At 38.6% G+C, this 17,625-nt stretch overlaps 1 protein-coding gene across 2 annotated transcripts; it reads right to left on the bottom strand.

Moving 5' to 3' along the window:
• Positions 1-226: 226 nt before the first annotated feature.
• On the bottom strand, positions 227-7,274 carry LOC125242760 (methionine aminopeptidase 1). Of its 2 annotated transcripts, none has more exons than XM_048151693.1 (6): positions 6,982-7,274; positions 5,761-6,031; positions 5,250-5,421; positions 4,136-4,430; positions 3,000-3,136; positions 227-562 (listed from the first exon to the last, which is right to left on the bottom strand). In XM_048151693.1, the coding sequence occupies exons 1-6, from the start codon at positions 7,097-7,099 to the stop codon at positions 452-454; spliced, it is 1,104 nt and encodes a 367-aa protein (XP_048007650.1). In that variant the 5' UTR covers positions 7,100-7,274; the 3' UTR covers positions 227-451. The 2 variants fall into 2 exon arrangements, with proteins under 2 accessions (XP_048007650.1, XP_048007649.1); XM_048151692.1 differs by lacking the exon at positions 6,982-7,274 and adding an exon at positions 6,102-6,311.
• Between the last annotated feature and the right edge of the window lie 10,351 nt (positions 7,275-17,625).

Below are 17,625 nucleotides of genomic sequence, written 5' to 3'. Positions count from 1 at the left end.
GGACTTTCGATCCTGATAGGAGAAAAAAATGTCCCAAGATTTACATACATTTTTTCGAGCCTTCCATTCCGTTACCGCCATACAAAATGTATGAAAAAATGGTAACGGAATGGGGAATAAACCTTGGGACATTTTTTTTCTCCTATTAGAATTGAAAGAGCTCGCGATTCTGAGTGGAAACCACATAAAAAAATTCAAATCCAAAAAAAAGTGGGGTGGACAACTTTGAAAAAATGGCCCCTCTACACCTTACAGTAAACGGCCATAAAGAATGCACCTCGGTCTTTGGAAAGAGACAATTAACGTCACATAAACAAGAAAGAGACAACGCTCTACGAAGAGGAAAAACTGATGGGGATACGTTATGACCGTTTACTGTACGATGGGTTTCAGGTTTAATTAATCAAAATCGACAGTAGACGTACTGAGTTTCAGAACTGGCGTGTATAGACTAAGAGTTGGCGTTGAGTTTCTGTAGCTGGTCCAGGAACCAGGGCCGGCCCGCGCCGCGGGCGGTGAGGATGTCGCAGCCCGTCTCTGTTACTAGGAGCGTTTGTTCAAACTGGAAAAGAAAAAACGATGTGTTAGAAAAAAACCCTCAATTCTTCTGCAACCCCTTAATTGGTAAGAGTGGGATTGAAACTTGAGGGATTAAAATTGCTTTGCCCTCTTGGGATGTAAGTTTTATGTCTGTAGGTTAGAAAAAAAAAACATTTTTGGAGCGAGACATAACAGAGTATAATGAAATTTATTGAAAAAAACCGCCTTCAAAAAAAGCGTGTTACAAAACACGGAGAAACTAAAAAGCCAGAAATAATAATTATACCTTCGAATTCAGATTTCTTATCGGATTGCAATAATCTAAACATCCAAATTATAAACAAATCAATTATTTTTGTAGTCGGTACCAGACCTGTTCGTCGCCTTGCTATTTCCTGTTTGTCCCACCCAACCATACGCAGGCTGGCCCCGACTCCAAAAATAATTGATTTGTTTATAATTTGGATGTTTAGATTATTGCAATCCGATAAGAAATCTGAATTCGAAGGTATAATTATTATTTTTGGCTTTTTAGTTTCTCCGTGTTTTGTAACATGCTTTTTTTGAAGGCGGTTTAATTTTTTGTTAAAAAGTTAATTTATTTGTTGATTTTTAGTGGTTCCTAGTGGTATTATATGTATCAGTCCGAATATATGTACAGTAGTGAAAGAATTATCCTTTAACTCCTAACCATTGAGGAGTTGACCTTCCATCATCAGCTCAGCCACATAAAATTATTACCATCAGGCGTAAATACTGGTGTACCTTTGAGAAATACACTAAAAACATTACATGTGCCTATAACATTTGAAGAGTTCCCTCGATTTCTCCAAGATCCCATCATCAGACCCCGACTTGGTGCCAATGGGACCATCTCGGGGGTATACCCGTTCGATCAAAAAAAAAAAATTTTTGAAAATCGGTCCACGATTCTCGGAGATATCGAGTAACATACATACAAAAAAAAAAAACATTCAGTCGAATTGAGAACCTCCTCCTTTTTTGAAGTCGGTTAAAAATGCGTTTCTTCTGTATTTTAAAGTAATATGAAACAGCAATCAGGTAAACAGTAGATTGCTTTCTCAATTGCTAAAACGATAAGATAACATTTTATATTAGAAATAATTAACTCTAACAGATCTAATTAATCGCAATCAATCATAGAAATAAATTCAAATTAAAATTGGAAATATTTCCAATGAAAGATCTATTTTATACTATAGTGAATAAAATGTCATTTTTGTCTTTCACAGACTTAACAAACCCAGTAGGTACATAATGATCCTTAGGGCCGGTTGCATCAAACCGTCTGTAACCGTTAAAGCGTTCGTTAAATTTTATTGTATGGGAAGTTCCATAGTCGTCTGCTGCGTGACGATGATGTGTCTGTCAAATGTGGTTGATGCAACTGGCCCTTAGTGACCCATATAATGGTGCATGGACTTGTGGAACTACATTATGTACTGTGAAAGTGTTAAAGCAAGTAACGTCACAGTATAAAACCAGTAATAATTCTTCTAACAAATTTTCCACGGTTTGTCCTTGAGTAGCGCTCGCTCGCAGCGAGGTGCATGAGTACATGCGAAACCGGATGATGCCGGTCGCGTCAGTACGCACCGCGCTGCGTGGCGCTGCCGTTTCGCGTGCGAGAGAGCCAAATACCGATCGCGTCGCCGCTGCCGGACTACTACTGAGTCATAATATACTTGGCTTTTTTTTTAGTATGAATAGGTAGACGTTTGACCACGATCACACCTGATGGTAAGTGATGATGCGGTCTACGGTGGAGCACGCTTACCTATGAGATACCTATTTACTCTTGCTTTAAAGAGAGGATTGTACTCATGTGGAAACACAGAGGCAGAGCATTCCACTCCTTGGCGGTTCGCAAAATAAATGTTGCGAAACGCTTAGTGCGTATTTTTGGAATACTAACCGTGAAGCGTTAAATCCTATATCTGGAGCATCGCCTTATACGCCTGTGAAACGTGGACAATGACGAAAAGAGATAGAGAGAGATTGGAAAGCTTCGAGATGTGGTGCTGGCGGAGAATGGAAGGGATTAGTTGGACAGAAAAAATATCAAACGTTAAAGTTCTAGATAGGATTAAAGAAAAAAGAAATATATTAAAGACAATAGAAAACAGAAGAGGCGTACTGGTTGGACATCTGCTACGACACGACCTGTTTCTCAAAAACATCGTAGAAGGAAAAGTAGAAGGAAAGAGGGGAAGAGGAAGACCTAGGAGAAACTATTTCACCCAAATTAAAGAAAAGGTTCAGGTCATGTCGTATCAGAAGGTGAAGGAGTTGGCAGAAGACCGCACGAGTTGGAGATTGCTCCACCGACAAGAGCACAGCTCTTAAGTTAGAAGAAGAAGAACCGTGAAGCGATGCTGCATTGCCGATTGCGATGCTTGGTTTAGAGCTCTTGATATGCGTGGTTTATTTATATTTACCTGAGCGGAGCGCGAGCCGTCAGCGGTGACGGCGGTCCAATGGTCCGGCCACTGTTCGTCGCGCCAGCTGCCCTCATTGATCATGGGCTCGATTGTGAAGCAGTGCCCCGGCTTCATTACACCTACTGCTTTATTTTCTGGAAGATTACAATTCATTATCAGTAAGTTAATAAAAATACTAAGAAAAAATCTTGTTAAATTCTCAAACTGTTAACAAAAAGTTCAAGTAACTCTGGGTCACTATCAAATTTACCTTATCCCTAAACAACAGCTGAAACGTCTGGATTGTATTATGTCGTTGTGACCACATAGACATTAATGCTAAATGCCTATTTAGCAAAACGTCTGGAACTCATAATGTTACAATTTAAAATGAGCTAGCAGCAAAACTTCTTTATCTTCGAATATCTTTATTACTTAATTGACATTAACGCTAAATGGTCCGGTAGCAAAACGTTTGCAACGCAAAATACCCATGAAGCAAAACGTCTGGATTGTGTGACGTCTTCATAATTAAATATGACAAACAAATTCTAATTCACACTGTACACTAATTATTTTACTTCAGACATTTCATGACGTTATGATACTAACTCGTTCTGTGTTCATGTCAATCAACTTATATCACTTTCGGCTTATTGGGTATTCTAATCATAAGGACTATTTATATTTCCAGACGTTTAACTACTTGTCCATTCTAATTCGTAGTTATTCAGCTAAATTGACGCTTTGCTGAGTGTGTATTATACTTTTATGTCGTCGCAGTTGAATTGACTCTATGCTAACCGTATATTTAACTTTTATGTCATCTAACTGAAATGGTCGTTTAGCGATTAGGTACATTCGATAGTGACCCAAGTAACTTCCAACGTTTTATAAATTCTAGTAAACATTATAATGAAAATAATAAAAATTAGAATATTGTGGCTCCAGAATCACATGAGTCGTGGTAAAATGCTGAGATAGCAAGGATAATGATGATGAATATATTTCTAAGGGTTCTAAGAAAAACCAGCATCTAAATATTTATCCATGTAATTGTAACCATATTTATTTATTCTTATTTATTACTTTTTTGTTTTTAAGCCAAATATTACATAAGTATATTCAACAAAAGATACTTAAATTTTACTTACTGGCATAATGTGGAACATTAGGAGCAGTATGGAACAGCCTATGTATCCCATGTCCACAATAACTCCTAACCACGCTGAACCCGTTGGCCTGCGCATGCTTCTGTATAACATTCCCGATCTCCCGGTACTTCTCGCCGGGCTTCACAATGTCTATCGCCTTCATGAGGCACTCATAGGTCACTTGAACCAGTTTACGAGTTGATTCAGGGACGTTGCCTACGAAGAAAGATTCGTTGAGATCTCCATGGAAGCCTCGGTGGTAAACTGTTACATCAACATTGCAGACATCACCATCCTGAAATATTGTACATTAAAAGAAGTCAAAAAATCCTCTTGTGTGAGTGTGCATGGGAAAACGTCCCACTTTGTCAATTGCTTTGCAAATTGCAAGCCACTTTGTCAGTTTTATTCATATATAGCTTTGCATACTTTTCAGGCACATCATAATCAATCACAATCAATTACAAATCGTTTATTTGCCAAAAAATATCTACATAGGTACATTTTCAAGCAGAACTTTACATAATTACATTTTTGCCATTAAGGTAATTAACATACATACATTCGTAGCTGTATTGTTATAGTATTTATATATGTACGGTATATTTAGGTTTATTTTAATTCCTATTTATGTATGTTTATTAGTATTAAGGTTATTTGACGTTTTCTATCACTCACTGCATCACCTACTCAAATCAGTTGTTTTTTGTGTCTTGTCTCCACTACCCAAAGGTTGTCTGGAAGAGATCGCTCTTTAGCGATAAGACCGCCTGTTGTCTACCATAGTTAATTAAAGTTATGTGATGTAATCTTGTTATATTGGTGAACAATAAAGAATATTTGTATTGTATTGTATTGTATTGTAATTAAATAAGGTAAGGTAATTACATTATGAAGAGGTATGACTATGCACTCTTATAAGTACTTTAACTATTTATTAGCAATCACCATCAGTAATTCCAAACTAAGCACTAAGACTTGAATATGGAGGACACGTAAAATGTTAACAGATCAAATTACATCCTATGATTGTAGCATACATTAGGTATGTATGCACGTAGGCTGTAATTTTGACAAAAACTACTTAATTTGACTTTACATGAACAAAACCTACCTCCAACGGACGGGTATCTGGTATCCCATGGCAGATAACTTCATTAACAGAAGTGCAACAGCTGTTTGGGAAGTTGTGGTAGTTGAGCGGGCTGGGATAGCATTCTCTTTCGATACAGGCCTCATGGACCACACGGTCAATCTCATCGGTTGTCACACCAACTGCACAAGCTCTGTAAATTCAAGTGTGAGAGGTCATTTTAACACGGCTCAGCTGAAATGTTTATAAAGATAATGATGTCTTCAGTTATTCAACATAGCCAAAAAAGAATTATGTGAAGGGACTTTTATAATGACGTGATTAATAAATATTCATTTAATAAATCTTTGAACTATATTTTAACTACCATCATTGAGCCTATGAATATGATAAATCAGTTTATTATAAAAAAAAATACATTGTTAGAATGATAGTGGTTATCATATCATAGCAGACGTTACAATTAGAACACTACAAGACAATGGTTAAGGATCAGAGTCCAATTCACAACAATAACATGTCATTGTCTTACTTTGCAGCTTCATCCAACACTTCTCTTCCCAAGCGGCAGGCGACGCGCATACCCTCGATCTCCTCATCGTCCAGCACTTTTATCTGTCCGGAGCCCTTCGCGGCGTTCTCAGACGCGGGGAAACCGGTCGGGTGGTCAGCGTAGTCCGGGCGACCTATATGCGGTGGCACCGTCCGCTTGGCCCCCGGAGGGTACGGCCTCAACTTCCCAGAGAAATTGTATGACGGCCAAGGATTGTACTCGACCTTCGAGCCATCTGTCGACTCGCCCTCTAAAACAAAATAGTATCACAAACTAAACGTAACCTAACACCGTAACATAACCTCAAAATTTCAACTCACTCGCCAACGAATGGATGACTTTGTGCGTTTTCCAAGATTTCTTGAAACAGTCCTGATTGCAGAAGAACGAGCCCTGAATACCAAGTTTAATACACGTCGGGCATTGTAATTGTGCAATAGATTTGCAACCGGGGGTTTCGCACATTCCAATCGCGGCCATTTTTTTATTCTTTTTATTCTATCAATGACAACGTCATATTTTATTTACTGTCACTGCCGCTGCTTGACACTCAAGTACAACAACATCAAAGCTTAAAACGTCAAACAAACCGACGATGTTGCCAGTAATAAAACTGTATGGATGCGTTCGCAATACCTTATAATTTAAATAATGATGAAATAATGTCAACACAAATATGCAAACTCAGTCCATCAATCAGTGACAATACCAAAATGCAGGTTTGTTTCTAATCAATATCTACTCTGCCTTTGAAAATTTTACCAGTACCTGGTGAAGAAGGAAACCAATTTATGTAGAGGACAGGTTGTTCGGTATTAGAATTCCGCAGTAAGCTTAGCATGGTTAATTTTCTTCGTATTGAACTGGAAATTAAGTTACTTCAGTAAATACAATACAATGTTAGCCTAGCAAACGGAACCAAGGTACCCGTAATCACCCGTAATGAATACCTATCTATTTAACTCTTTTAGTGGGTAGTTAGCTAAAGGCTCTCGTTTTTGTCGTGATTAGGTATTCAGTCGATATTTAAGGGATAGTCTGGATAGTAATAGTGGTATTTTGTGACATAACTGTAAATTAAATTTATACACAATCCACAATAACAATAAAGTTAGCTAATGTTATAAACGAAAATAACGTGGGTCTGTCATGTTTGTTATAGGAATACCTGAGTAGTGATCAGGTACGTATTTTTCTTACCGTAAAATATGGATCTTCGGACGCTATACAGCCAACCGCCTGGTATATCCCAAGATCGAACCAAAGCGTTTCTTGCAGCTGAGTACGTTGAATCCAAAGCACCAACCAAGTCGTCCATTTCACAGTACAAAATCACACCAAGAAGACCAGAATTATCCAGAATTAAAAACTATAACATATTATTACGCACTACAAAATTGACAGGAAATTTGAAAATCGCAGTGACATTATTAGACGCCAATTTAGTTTATTAAAAAAACGATATTAAATGTGTTAGCGTCTATTGCTAGCAGATTCTAAATTTAAACTGTTTATGTTCTTTGAGGCGGCGTCATGGATGTTTGTACACAAAGGCTGAAACGACTTTAGAACGGACCATCGTCGACGCAGTGTCTGATAATTTATAAAAATTATAGACTTTATTATGTATGCAATGAGGTTTCAAATTGCTATTTGTTTTTGTTGTAGTCAGGATATGTAAATGCGAGAATTGCGAGGTGAAATTTGCTGTCGGGTCAAGGTCTATCAATGTCTGTCATTATCACTGGAGGAATTCTAAAGAAGAGACTGAAGAAAAAGAAAACTAAGCAATAAAATTCCTCGCCAGTCTACCCCTGACCACGAACATAACGTGATGTTTGAAACGTCGTGCCAAATATAAATGTAAGTCTTTACGCGGTTAAGTCCCTTTTAGTTTTAAAATTAAGAAAACTAAGGTCAGTGAAGGGTAACCTTCCCTACAATAAGTTCTTGACGACTTTGTAGAAGTCATGAAGCTTTTTTTCTTGATTACAAGTGCAAACTTTCTAAGTTTCCTGTACATTCATGCGCAACGATTTACTTAGTTTAATATAAAACCAACGGGCCAACGGGCTATTGAGCGTAGTATTCTAGGTGTGAAGAGGACCGATCGTATCCGGAACACCACGCTGCGTTCAAAAACCCGCATTGCCGACGTCGGCGAGAGGACTGCCAGGCTCAAATGGGACTGGGCTGGTCACGTCTGCCGCATGCATCCTGACAGATGGGCTAGTGGAGCCACCAAGTGGGTGCCACAAATAGAGCGCGGACGCGGCAGGCCCAGAAGAAGATGGAGGGATGACCTAGACACCTTCCTCACCAACTGGCCGGAAGAGGCACTAAACCGGGAGTCATGAAGGTTAAGGGGAGAGGCCTTTGCCCAGCAGTGGGACACCATTATAGGCTAGATAAAAAAAAATACTATTGGGTTGGTAAGAAAGTAATGAGCGAATCATAACCAATATTGTAATTTTTATTTAATTTATTATTTTAATCATTTATCAAAAATATAACGGCCTTCGTTATCTACTACTTGTCTCCATCGTTCTGGTAAAGAATGAATAGCATCGGCGAAGAAGTTCTTAGGTTTAGATTCAAAAATCTCAGCTATGTACTGTCGTAGATGGGCTTGATCATCGAACTTTTTTTCATTCAAGGCATTGCTTAGCGATCTGAACAATGCGTAATCCGTAGGTGCCAAGTCTGGAGAGTACGGTGGATGAGGTACAGCGCCGGCCCGCGCACTCGATCAGGGTAGAGCGAGATATAGTTTTGGCGCCCCCTTGTTTAACCTTTTTTGGGGGGTTCGATGCCAAAATGCTCATAGATTCGCTGTGCTCATCTAAAACGTCAAAACCATTTGACTAGCTAGGTAACTAAAATATTTCACATGTATGTGGATCGGCAGAAATTGTAAGCGCGAACGTAGCGAGCGCGAAAATTTTTCCTATTATTTATGGGGGGGGGGGCTTGATTCTATAAAAGCTTCTGTCTTTCATAGGACAAACGTACGCGAGGTTAATGCTTTCCTGTGCGGCGTGTTCATTGAGGAGTTCACTAGGATAAGAACAAATGGCTGTGATGAAACAAAAGAGGCCAAAGACCAAACTCTGGCAGACCAAGAAACCAAACTGATAACAGTCAGATTTGAGCTTTAGTTCAGGGTAGGGTTTCTGCTCGAGAGTCTCGAACTCGAGAATTCTCGAGAATTTCGGCTTCATTCGAGACGAGAAAAAAATGACAGGTACTCGAGAGTCTCGAGTTCCGAATGTAAAGTACGAACTGAAGGGAAATGCAACATTCTACCTTCTGCCCGGTCCGGTCTCATCGCGAGGCGGTGGGGACGGTGCCGAACGGCGGTCATAAATTGGGACGAGATAAAGCGATCTAACCTCTCGTTCCAACGTAAGCTGGCAGAGATTTTGGCTAGTTTTGACAGCCTCGTGTTATTTAAAAGCGAAAGCGCAGTACGAAAAAGTCAGTGCGTTCATGTACCTTCGTTCGTCGGTCGTTAATAAACTGCGACGGTGGTGGCACTGACGGCATACACCGTAAAGCCGGTATAGCGGAGACTGCTATGCCTAATAACCTCGACAAGATTTGAAAGAACAGAGGAATCACACGTAACACTAAAGTGGGATTGGTTCGAATTCTTGTCTTGTCTATAATCTCGATATTAAATTTGTGTATGATGCCAAAACTTGGACCTTGAATAGCTTTGACGTGGCTAACATTGAAGCTCTTGAGATGTGGTGCTGGCGAAGACTGCTAACTTGGAATGCCAGAAGAACTGACATCTATATTTTGCAAGAACTGAATATCACCACACGGCTTTCCAAAATATGCCAGAAGTGGCCCATAGATTATCCGGACATATTATGAGATCACGAATTGCATAAATTGGCGAATTTGTGTGGGGCTCGTTAGAGATGGTCTGACTGTATGAAGAAAGTGGCGGCAGCGTATACCATGCACCGCGTCCAGTCAGTCACATGGCTTATGACCGCGTTCAATGGTGATACGCTACTTGTGGTCACGATCCTCGGCATTGAGGAAACAAGGAAGAAGTTATTATAAACGTTTAATTTCAGTGACATCATGAGTTGCCAGACAGGGGCAAGGCAAGGCATGGGAGAGAAAAGCAAATTGCAGCAACTTGGACAGACATTGAGAAGTCGAGAAGTTCGACTCTAATTGCCGAACTGCAGAAGAGCAAAGCTTTGAATTAAATAGGTTAATCATCTCATGTTATTCGGCCTTTGGCATATTTTGGGGTATTTACATTTGGGTTATTAGAAGTGCGTTTATCATCACGCTTACGATCCTTTGACTCATACAAAATTGCGCCTCTGTGAGACGTTTTACGCATTGGGCTTTAAGAGGAACTCCACTTTGAATTGCGGATAAACACTGATCGTTTGGATAGCGACACGTAACATTATCTTTGTCGTTCGGCCTCGCAACAACGTGGTTCATTAAGAGCTAGAAACATCTTTCGCGGCGCCCTATAGCAACAGTAGCAACAGCTGCCACCTTATATGAATGTTGTACATGGTGGCATTGTGGTGCAACTTTTCAGATAATCTTAATCAGAATCACAATCACAAATCTAGATTTTCAATATCTGAATAAAATTAATTTCCGGCTCCTCTCGCCATTTTGGGCTATGTGTGCGCCCACGCAATGACGATTTTGGCGCCCCCTTACCATTCGGCGCCTAGAGCGGCCGCTCCACTCGCTCTACCCTTAATCCGGCCCTGATGAGGTATCACTTTCCAACCTAGCTCCAATAGCTTTAGCCGAGTCACTTTTGCAATGTGTGGGCGAGCATTGTCGTGTAAGAAAAAAACTTTAGCATGCTGTGGACGATTCTGACAGATTTTTTGGTTTAAATTTTCAAGCTGATTACAGTATACTGATGCGGTAACAGTCATTCCACTTGGTAGGAGTTCCCAGTGAATAATACCATGAATATCCCACCAAACGGACAGCATAACTTTTTTCGGGTGAGGCTCTGTTTTTGGTGCCTCTATTCCTTTTTCGTTTGGAGCTAGCCACTGACGTTTGCGTGTGTGATTTATATATAAGACCCATTTTTCATCTCCAGTGGTCCAACCAGTTGAATGTGCGGCGAAAAGACAGAAGTTGTATGCAGATTTCGGCACGGCGGTTTAGTTGATCTCTATCAAGTTCGTGCGGTATCCAAACACTGTATTTGTAGTTTTTTCCCAACTCGTGTAAATGTGTTTCTATGGTGACATGAGAGCAGCCTAACTCGGTAGCAAGAGTACGACTCGTTAGCCTCGGATCTCCTTCAATTAAGGTTTTTAATTTGGCTACATCAATCTTCACCGGTTGACCATGACCAGACTTAGGTTGATCTGATAATGAAAAGTCGCCACTACGAAACCGCTGTAACCATCGTTTCGCCGTGGCCTCAGACACAAGGACACAACTTCAGGAGCAACACGCTGACATATATTACGCACTGCTTCGGCGGCTGAATGGCCAGACTGATATTCATATAGTAAGCAATGCCTTACATGCACTTTTAATTCGTCCATTTTCTTCCTTATATTAGCTCGGCGACAGCTAGTGAATGACTGACGAGAAACTGTGCGACTCGCCCTTTATATACTTTCGACCATAGAAGATTCTAAAACTCTCTCAAAAATTTTATGTGGAATTCAATCGATCGCTCATTACTTTCTTACCAACCCAATATATAAAATATTGCACTTAATATAAAACAATTATGATTGCTGCTGTACAAAAACTTCAGGCGCTTAAAATAAGCCACTGAACTGATTTCAATGAAATTTGGTCAGTGCATATGGTTTTTTTTATATCCGACATGTAGTAAGTAGTTTTTTCAATAATGAATATTTAGCAGTATTCCACGCAAACTAAGTCGCAAGTTGAAGCTACTTTAATATAAGTTCTTTTAATGACGGTATCCACTTTTTCCATCAGTTCGAACTATTTCCCAATTACCATGATACTTCTAAGCATCTACCTCCACTTTATAAGCAGTTTGGTACTTATACTCTGTCAAACAAGTCTGTCACTAAATAAGAACAAAGAAAACTATAGGTATCCTTTTCTCTAGCACCCTAAAGAAAAGGATGCATATAGTTTTCTTTGTTCTTATTTACTGACAGACTTGTTTGACAGAGTATATGTGACTTGGCAAATCCCAAGTTTAATGAACTTAGTGCGGGTCTACCTGCCGAAATTAGGGCAATGTTGGGGCAATATTTGCCGTAATGCGGGACAGCTAATGGACCCAAAACATGGAGGCTAACCGCTTGGAAGATACAATCGAATTAGGTTCGAGGAAGCTTGTTACCCTTGAAATATGCTTCAGTAAGCAAATTACATAGCTGGTAGATACCTATGCGCTATGTATGTGCGTAAAGTGTAGTAAGTAGTACATTACGATATAAGTGTAGAAAAGAGGAAATTCGAAAAGAGTGGAGATAAATTAAAACACAGAGGGCGCTACGAGTCCTTGTATAGATTACTCATATGAGAGATATTTTCGATCTCAGCAGCTGTGACCTGGGAGGGCGAGCGGAAACAAGCATCTGCCGCGATTGTAGAGTACGCTGGTTCGATTCCAGGCCTCAGGCACTGGAGGCCTTGGTCACTTTTTCTATCAGATGTGTAATTTATTACGGATTTAAATTAAAACACGACCGAAAACGGGAGTGTATTAAATATCTATGTTTAAATCGACACGGGTTAAGAATTCCCTCTTCGAACGAGTGTCGTACGACGTTTTTAAGTAGGTACTATCAGCTGCAAAAGTGCATGGCGAATTTATCAATGAATTCATTCATAATTTCTCCATGCACTTTTCCAGCTGATAGTACATTATATGTATGGCCTTTGAAGTTTCCACTTGACAAGAAATAAACAACTTCTCGCACTAGTGCGTAGGTACAGCAAGCACCATCTGTACCTACTGTAATAATACATTACGATACAAGTGCGTAAAAAGGAAGCCCGAAACGAGTGGCGATACATTAAAACACGACCGAAGGGAGTGTTTTAAATCGACACGAGTTACGTAATTTCTTTTCGCACGTTTTTCAGTACAGATGGCCCTCCGAAGTTTCGACCTGACACATAATGATTATAATGAACCACTTCTCGCACTAGTGCGTAAAAAATGCACCATCTGCATTTGTACTGAAAAAACTTTTTTGACAAGGAGAAACGTCTGTATTTGTAGGCTTAGACGGAATTTAAAAATGGAAAGTTAATTTTCGACTTTTAAATTTGCATGTATCTAAGTATAAGTACATAATTATAATTATATTGTAGGTATAGCTGCTTAGCTTATTCTGATTCGCTTTTATAGTACCAAAAAAACTTGATATTGACTGTTAGGTAGGTACTCCCTATAAAAGAAAAACTACTGCCATACGGACTATAGCCGCGCTACATGTTATATTTGATAGGTATTTACTTAGGTACCTAACAATATAAATAAGACACCACGTCCACCACTGTAGGCACTGTAGCGAAGCGATAAACTGCGCTAATCTGATTGCCCTAGCATTAGCTGTAAGCCGGACAATTAGCGGACTAACAAACGAGCGAGGAAGTTTTAAAAGAGACCCGGGTATCTGGTACGGTGTAGCAACAGAACTACGTACATGGCTTTTATTATAAACTAGCTTTTTCCCGCGGCTTCGCTTGCGTTAAATTCGAGAATCGCGGAATGCTCCATACAAACTTCCACCCCCCCATTTCAACCAAGTGGGGGGGGGGGGGGGTTAGAAAGAGATCAATAGTATCCTAGTATCCTATGTCACTCACCATCCCTTCAACTATCTCCACTTAAAAAATCACGTCAATTCGTCGCTCTCTTTTGCCGTGAAAGACGGACAAACAAACAGACACACACACTTTCCCATTTATAATATTAGTATGTATAAGGAAAATTTAGAAAAACAAAGAAATACTTGTAGGTTTTTGTCCATTTACCTACTTGCAGAAAAAGCGGCAATGTTACGAGTAAGTAGGTAAGGTATTATGTTAGATATTCAATACAAAACTATCGCTTGATAAGGTAAATAAGGTAAGTAGGTAAATAAGATACCTACCCCTAAATATAAATGTAGAAATTCCTGTAGATCGGTCACCACGACACAGGCCTCCCCTAGTGTGGGACCACGGATATAGTTGTACAGTTTTATGTAATTTCTTTTAACAAACAAATTTTTATTTTATTTTTATTTTTCAATCGGTATTTTCAATCCGGAGATGGATGGTATAAACGTTGACTTGTACAGTGCACATGCACGGCGACATTATTAATAAATTCATTATAATATCTCCATCCAATTTAGCAGTTTACTGTAAGTACCTATTTCTTCGAAATATTATTTCACCACTTTTTGACATTTTCTTAGTCGCATTTCGGTGAAATGTCTATAAAATGTAGTTTTCCCCTGATGTATGAAGTCTCTAAATGTCATATTAGATATAGCAATGATATAGCAATCGCAAAATGGCATCCCAATCTAATGAAAAGTAGTACCCTTCCCTAAGTATAGGATAAGTAGTTGAGTCCTTAGCTAGGCTTTCAAAGGTCATGGAATGAAACTAGGGCATTAATAGATAATAAATAGATCTATCTATCTATAATAGGACGTTTTCAAAACAGAAGCCAACGCAAAATGTTTATAATTATGAAACTTGTAAAATTTTTGCATTTTATCTCAGTTTTGAAGTCGTAGAGTGCATTGATTGTTCACAATTTTGTTTACAAAATTCAGGATTCCCATAAAACATAAAACTAAACTGTCTTACGGATAACTTCAACAAAATCCTTGAAACGTTAAAGGTTTCAGAATTATGACTAACTAGCTTTTTCCCGCGGCTTCGCTCGCGTTAGAAATAGATAAAAGTAGCCTATGTCACTATCCAAATAAATAAAATAAATAAGTAAATAATAACAATAAATATGTCACACTCCATCCCTTCAACTATTTCCACTTAAAACAAATCACATCAGTTCGCGTCGCTCCGTTTCGCCGTAAAAGACTTGACAAACAAACAGACACACACTTTCCCTTTTATAATAATATAGTATGGATGATAAACTGATAATCATTACATTTATGGTGTTACACCATAAATCTTCTGATGACTTAACAGACCAATGTGAGACCGATATAGTCTAACCAAGGGCTGGGGGCCGATTTTAGAGTTTCACGCGTTCGAATTCAGAAAACTGTCACTGAAAATGATAAGCAATAAGTCACCGTTTTCAACCGGTATTTTAGCGACAAAATCCCGTTTGCGAGATTCAAAAATTGCCTCCCTGGACTTACAAGAAAAGTTTGCAGATGATGTTTGTTGGTGTTGAAACACCTCGGCATCGCTTCTGTCTTTTATCAGCGAGTGCAACAAACCATGATGAGTAAAGTAGCGCAAATGCGTTGAGGGTCGCCAAATTTGTGATTTGTGATGTCAAATAAAGAGATCCGATAAATGTCATATACATTGTTTTAGTCTTAAGTAATAAAAGTCGGCGCAACATGAAATTCGGAAACGTCCGGATTACTGTGACTATAAATAATACTAATCCTTCACGATTTCTTTCGCGGACATTTTATAGTAATTAAGTAGCGGGTTCTTTTCGTCTAGCTTTTTATAGGACTTTGTACGAGGACATAATTATTTATAGTGACTGGTGCATAATGAGAGCAACACTCGTCGCCTCGCCTTTCGGCTCGTTTCAGAAAACAATAATAATGTTTTAAGACGATACGGTAGGGGTCAATTCTCCATACAAACGCTCTCGACTATTTCCTCCCTGGTTTTTGAAGATAGAGCAATGATTTTTTCAACACAGATTGTTATTATTTTTATCTGTGTCGGATCGTTTTGATTTTTTTGATATTCTGCTTTGTCTTATGTCTTAAGCTGGCTGTTAGAATATACCTATAAATGATGATTTTGAATCATAAGTACTGAATAAATTGATGGATTTAATTAAAGATTTTATAGTTAGTATTTTGTTCGTGTTGGTGCGGTGAAAAAAATTGTGTTTCACTCGGTGGCAAAGTTTGTTTAACCTTCGTGCCTTGAAACCCTCGCGACGCTCAAGATTCCACTTTTGAACCACTCGCTACGCTCGCGGTTCAATATTGGAATTTTTCGCTTGCTCGGGTATCAATATTGGCACGTGCGGTTAAAAAACAACTTTGCCCCCTTGTAAAACAAATAACTATTATCAACGTCCACAATATGCATATAATATGTATCGATTTCCGCAAAGTTCGCCTTAAGTAGTGTAGTACCTACTTACTTAACGTATTCATAATTGATGTCTTACCACTGTTACCGCCTTCCTAATTTATCAAGCAAGGATTTTCTTATAATTCCCTGCGTAACGTAACTTTCATAAGTAAGTAATTAATAATTCGCTAGAAACCTACTGGAAAACTTGCTGAAGTTGGTAAGTAAGTTTTCACCACACCAACTGGTAAAGGCTCTCTTTATTATTCGAAAACAGATAGCAAAATTGCATTTTATCCACAAGAGACCAAGTAATTTCATACAAATTTTAACTTGATGTCTTAAGCTGGCTGGTAGAAATTACTTACAAATTATGATTTTGAATCACAAATGTTGAATAAATTGATGGATTTGATTTAAATTTGGGCTACCTAATGATTCTCCGACAATTTTTTAGCCGATTATTGATTCGCCGACAACGATTCGCCGAATGCCATTTAGCCGAATAATCAAACTATCGCTGTCACTTTTGGTCGAATAACGTTACGTAGAATCTTGATTCGCATACAGTTCAGTTCGCTTCTGTGCAAATTATCCGAACTATTATTGGACATTTTATATTTAGCAAAGTAATATTTTCGTTTAGGCCACGTTTAGTCGAATAACGTTTCACATTTTATACATTGTTAAAATATTTTCGAATGAATGACTTATCGCTGTTGTAAAAAAATTGCGCACTTATAGACACTTTTTTTTCTTACATACATACATACATACATATAATCACGCCTGTAGCCCATAAAGGGGTAGGTAGAGCACATGAACTCTTAAGTTTCAGTGCCACTCTTGGCAAAAAAGGGTTAAAAGAAATCCAGATTGTGACATTGCAATGACAGTGCCACAATTTAACCCATACCCCACAGTCGACTTCTACGAAACCCACGGGAAGAAAGTGGGGGGGGGGGGGGGGGGGTCTTGAACAATGTATAATGTGAAATTCTTTTCGTTGCGGTAATAATTTACATATACTGGCAACATTATGTTCGGTAAAAAATTTGGTGAGTTGAAAACAACAATACATAATTTACTAAAATTAATCCTTAGAATCAGAACATGATGATTAATATAAATAAGTAAATGAAATAAATGTGAATTACTCTTACAAACGATCTAACAAAGATTCTTGAATCCGCAGAACACTTTGTACGCAAGTTCCAGGCTCCAGCCAACTCACCAAAAAAAACCGGCCAAGAGCGTGTCGGGCCACGCTCAGTGTAGGGTTCCGTAGTTTTCCGTATTTTTCTCAAAAACTACTGAACCTATCAAGTTCAAAATAATTTTCCTAGAAAGTCTTTATAAAGTTCTACTTTTGTGATTATTTTCATATTTTTTTAACATATGGTTCAAAAGTTAGAGGGGGGGGGACTCACTTTTTTTCCTTTAGGAGCGACTTATTCATTTTTAAATACCTATCCAACAATATATCACACGTTGGGGTTGGAATGAAAAAAAAAATCAGCCCCCACTTTACATGTAGGGGGAGTACCATAATAAAACATTTTTTTTCCATTTTTTATTTTTGCACTT

Source organism: Leguminivora glycinivorella, chromosome 3 (genome assembly GCF_023078275.1).
Source record: "Leguminivora glycinivorella isolate SPB_JAAS2020 chromosome 3, LegGlyc_1.1, whole genome shotgun sequence".
Classification (NCBI taxonomy): domain Eukaryota; kingdom Metazoa; phylum Arthropoda; class Insecta; order Lepidoptera; family Tortricidae; genus Leguminivora; species Leguminivora glycinivorella.
Note: the sequence above shows the minus strand (reverse complement) of the source record. Positions and strands in the feature narration are given on the sequence as shown.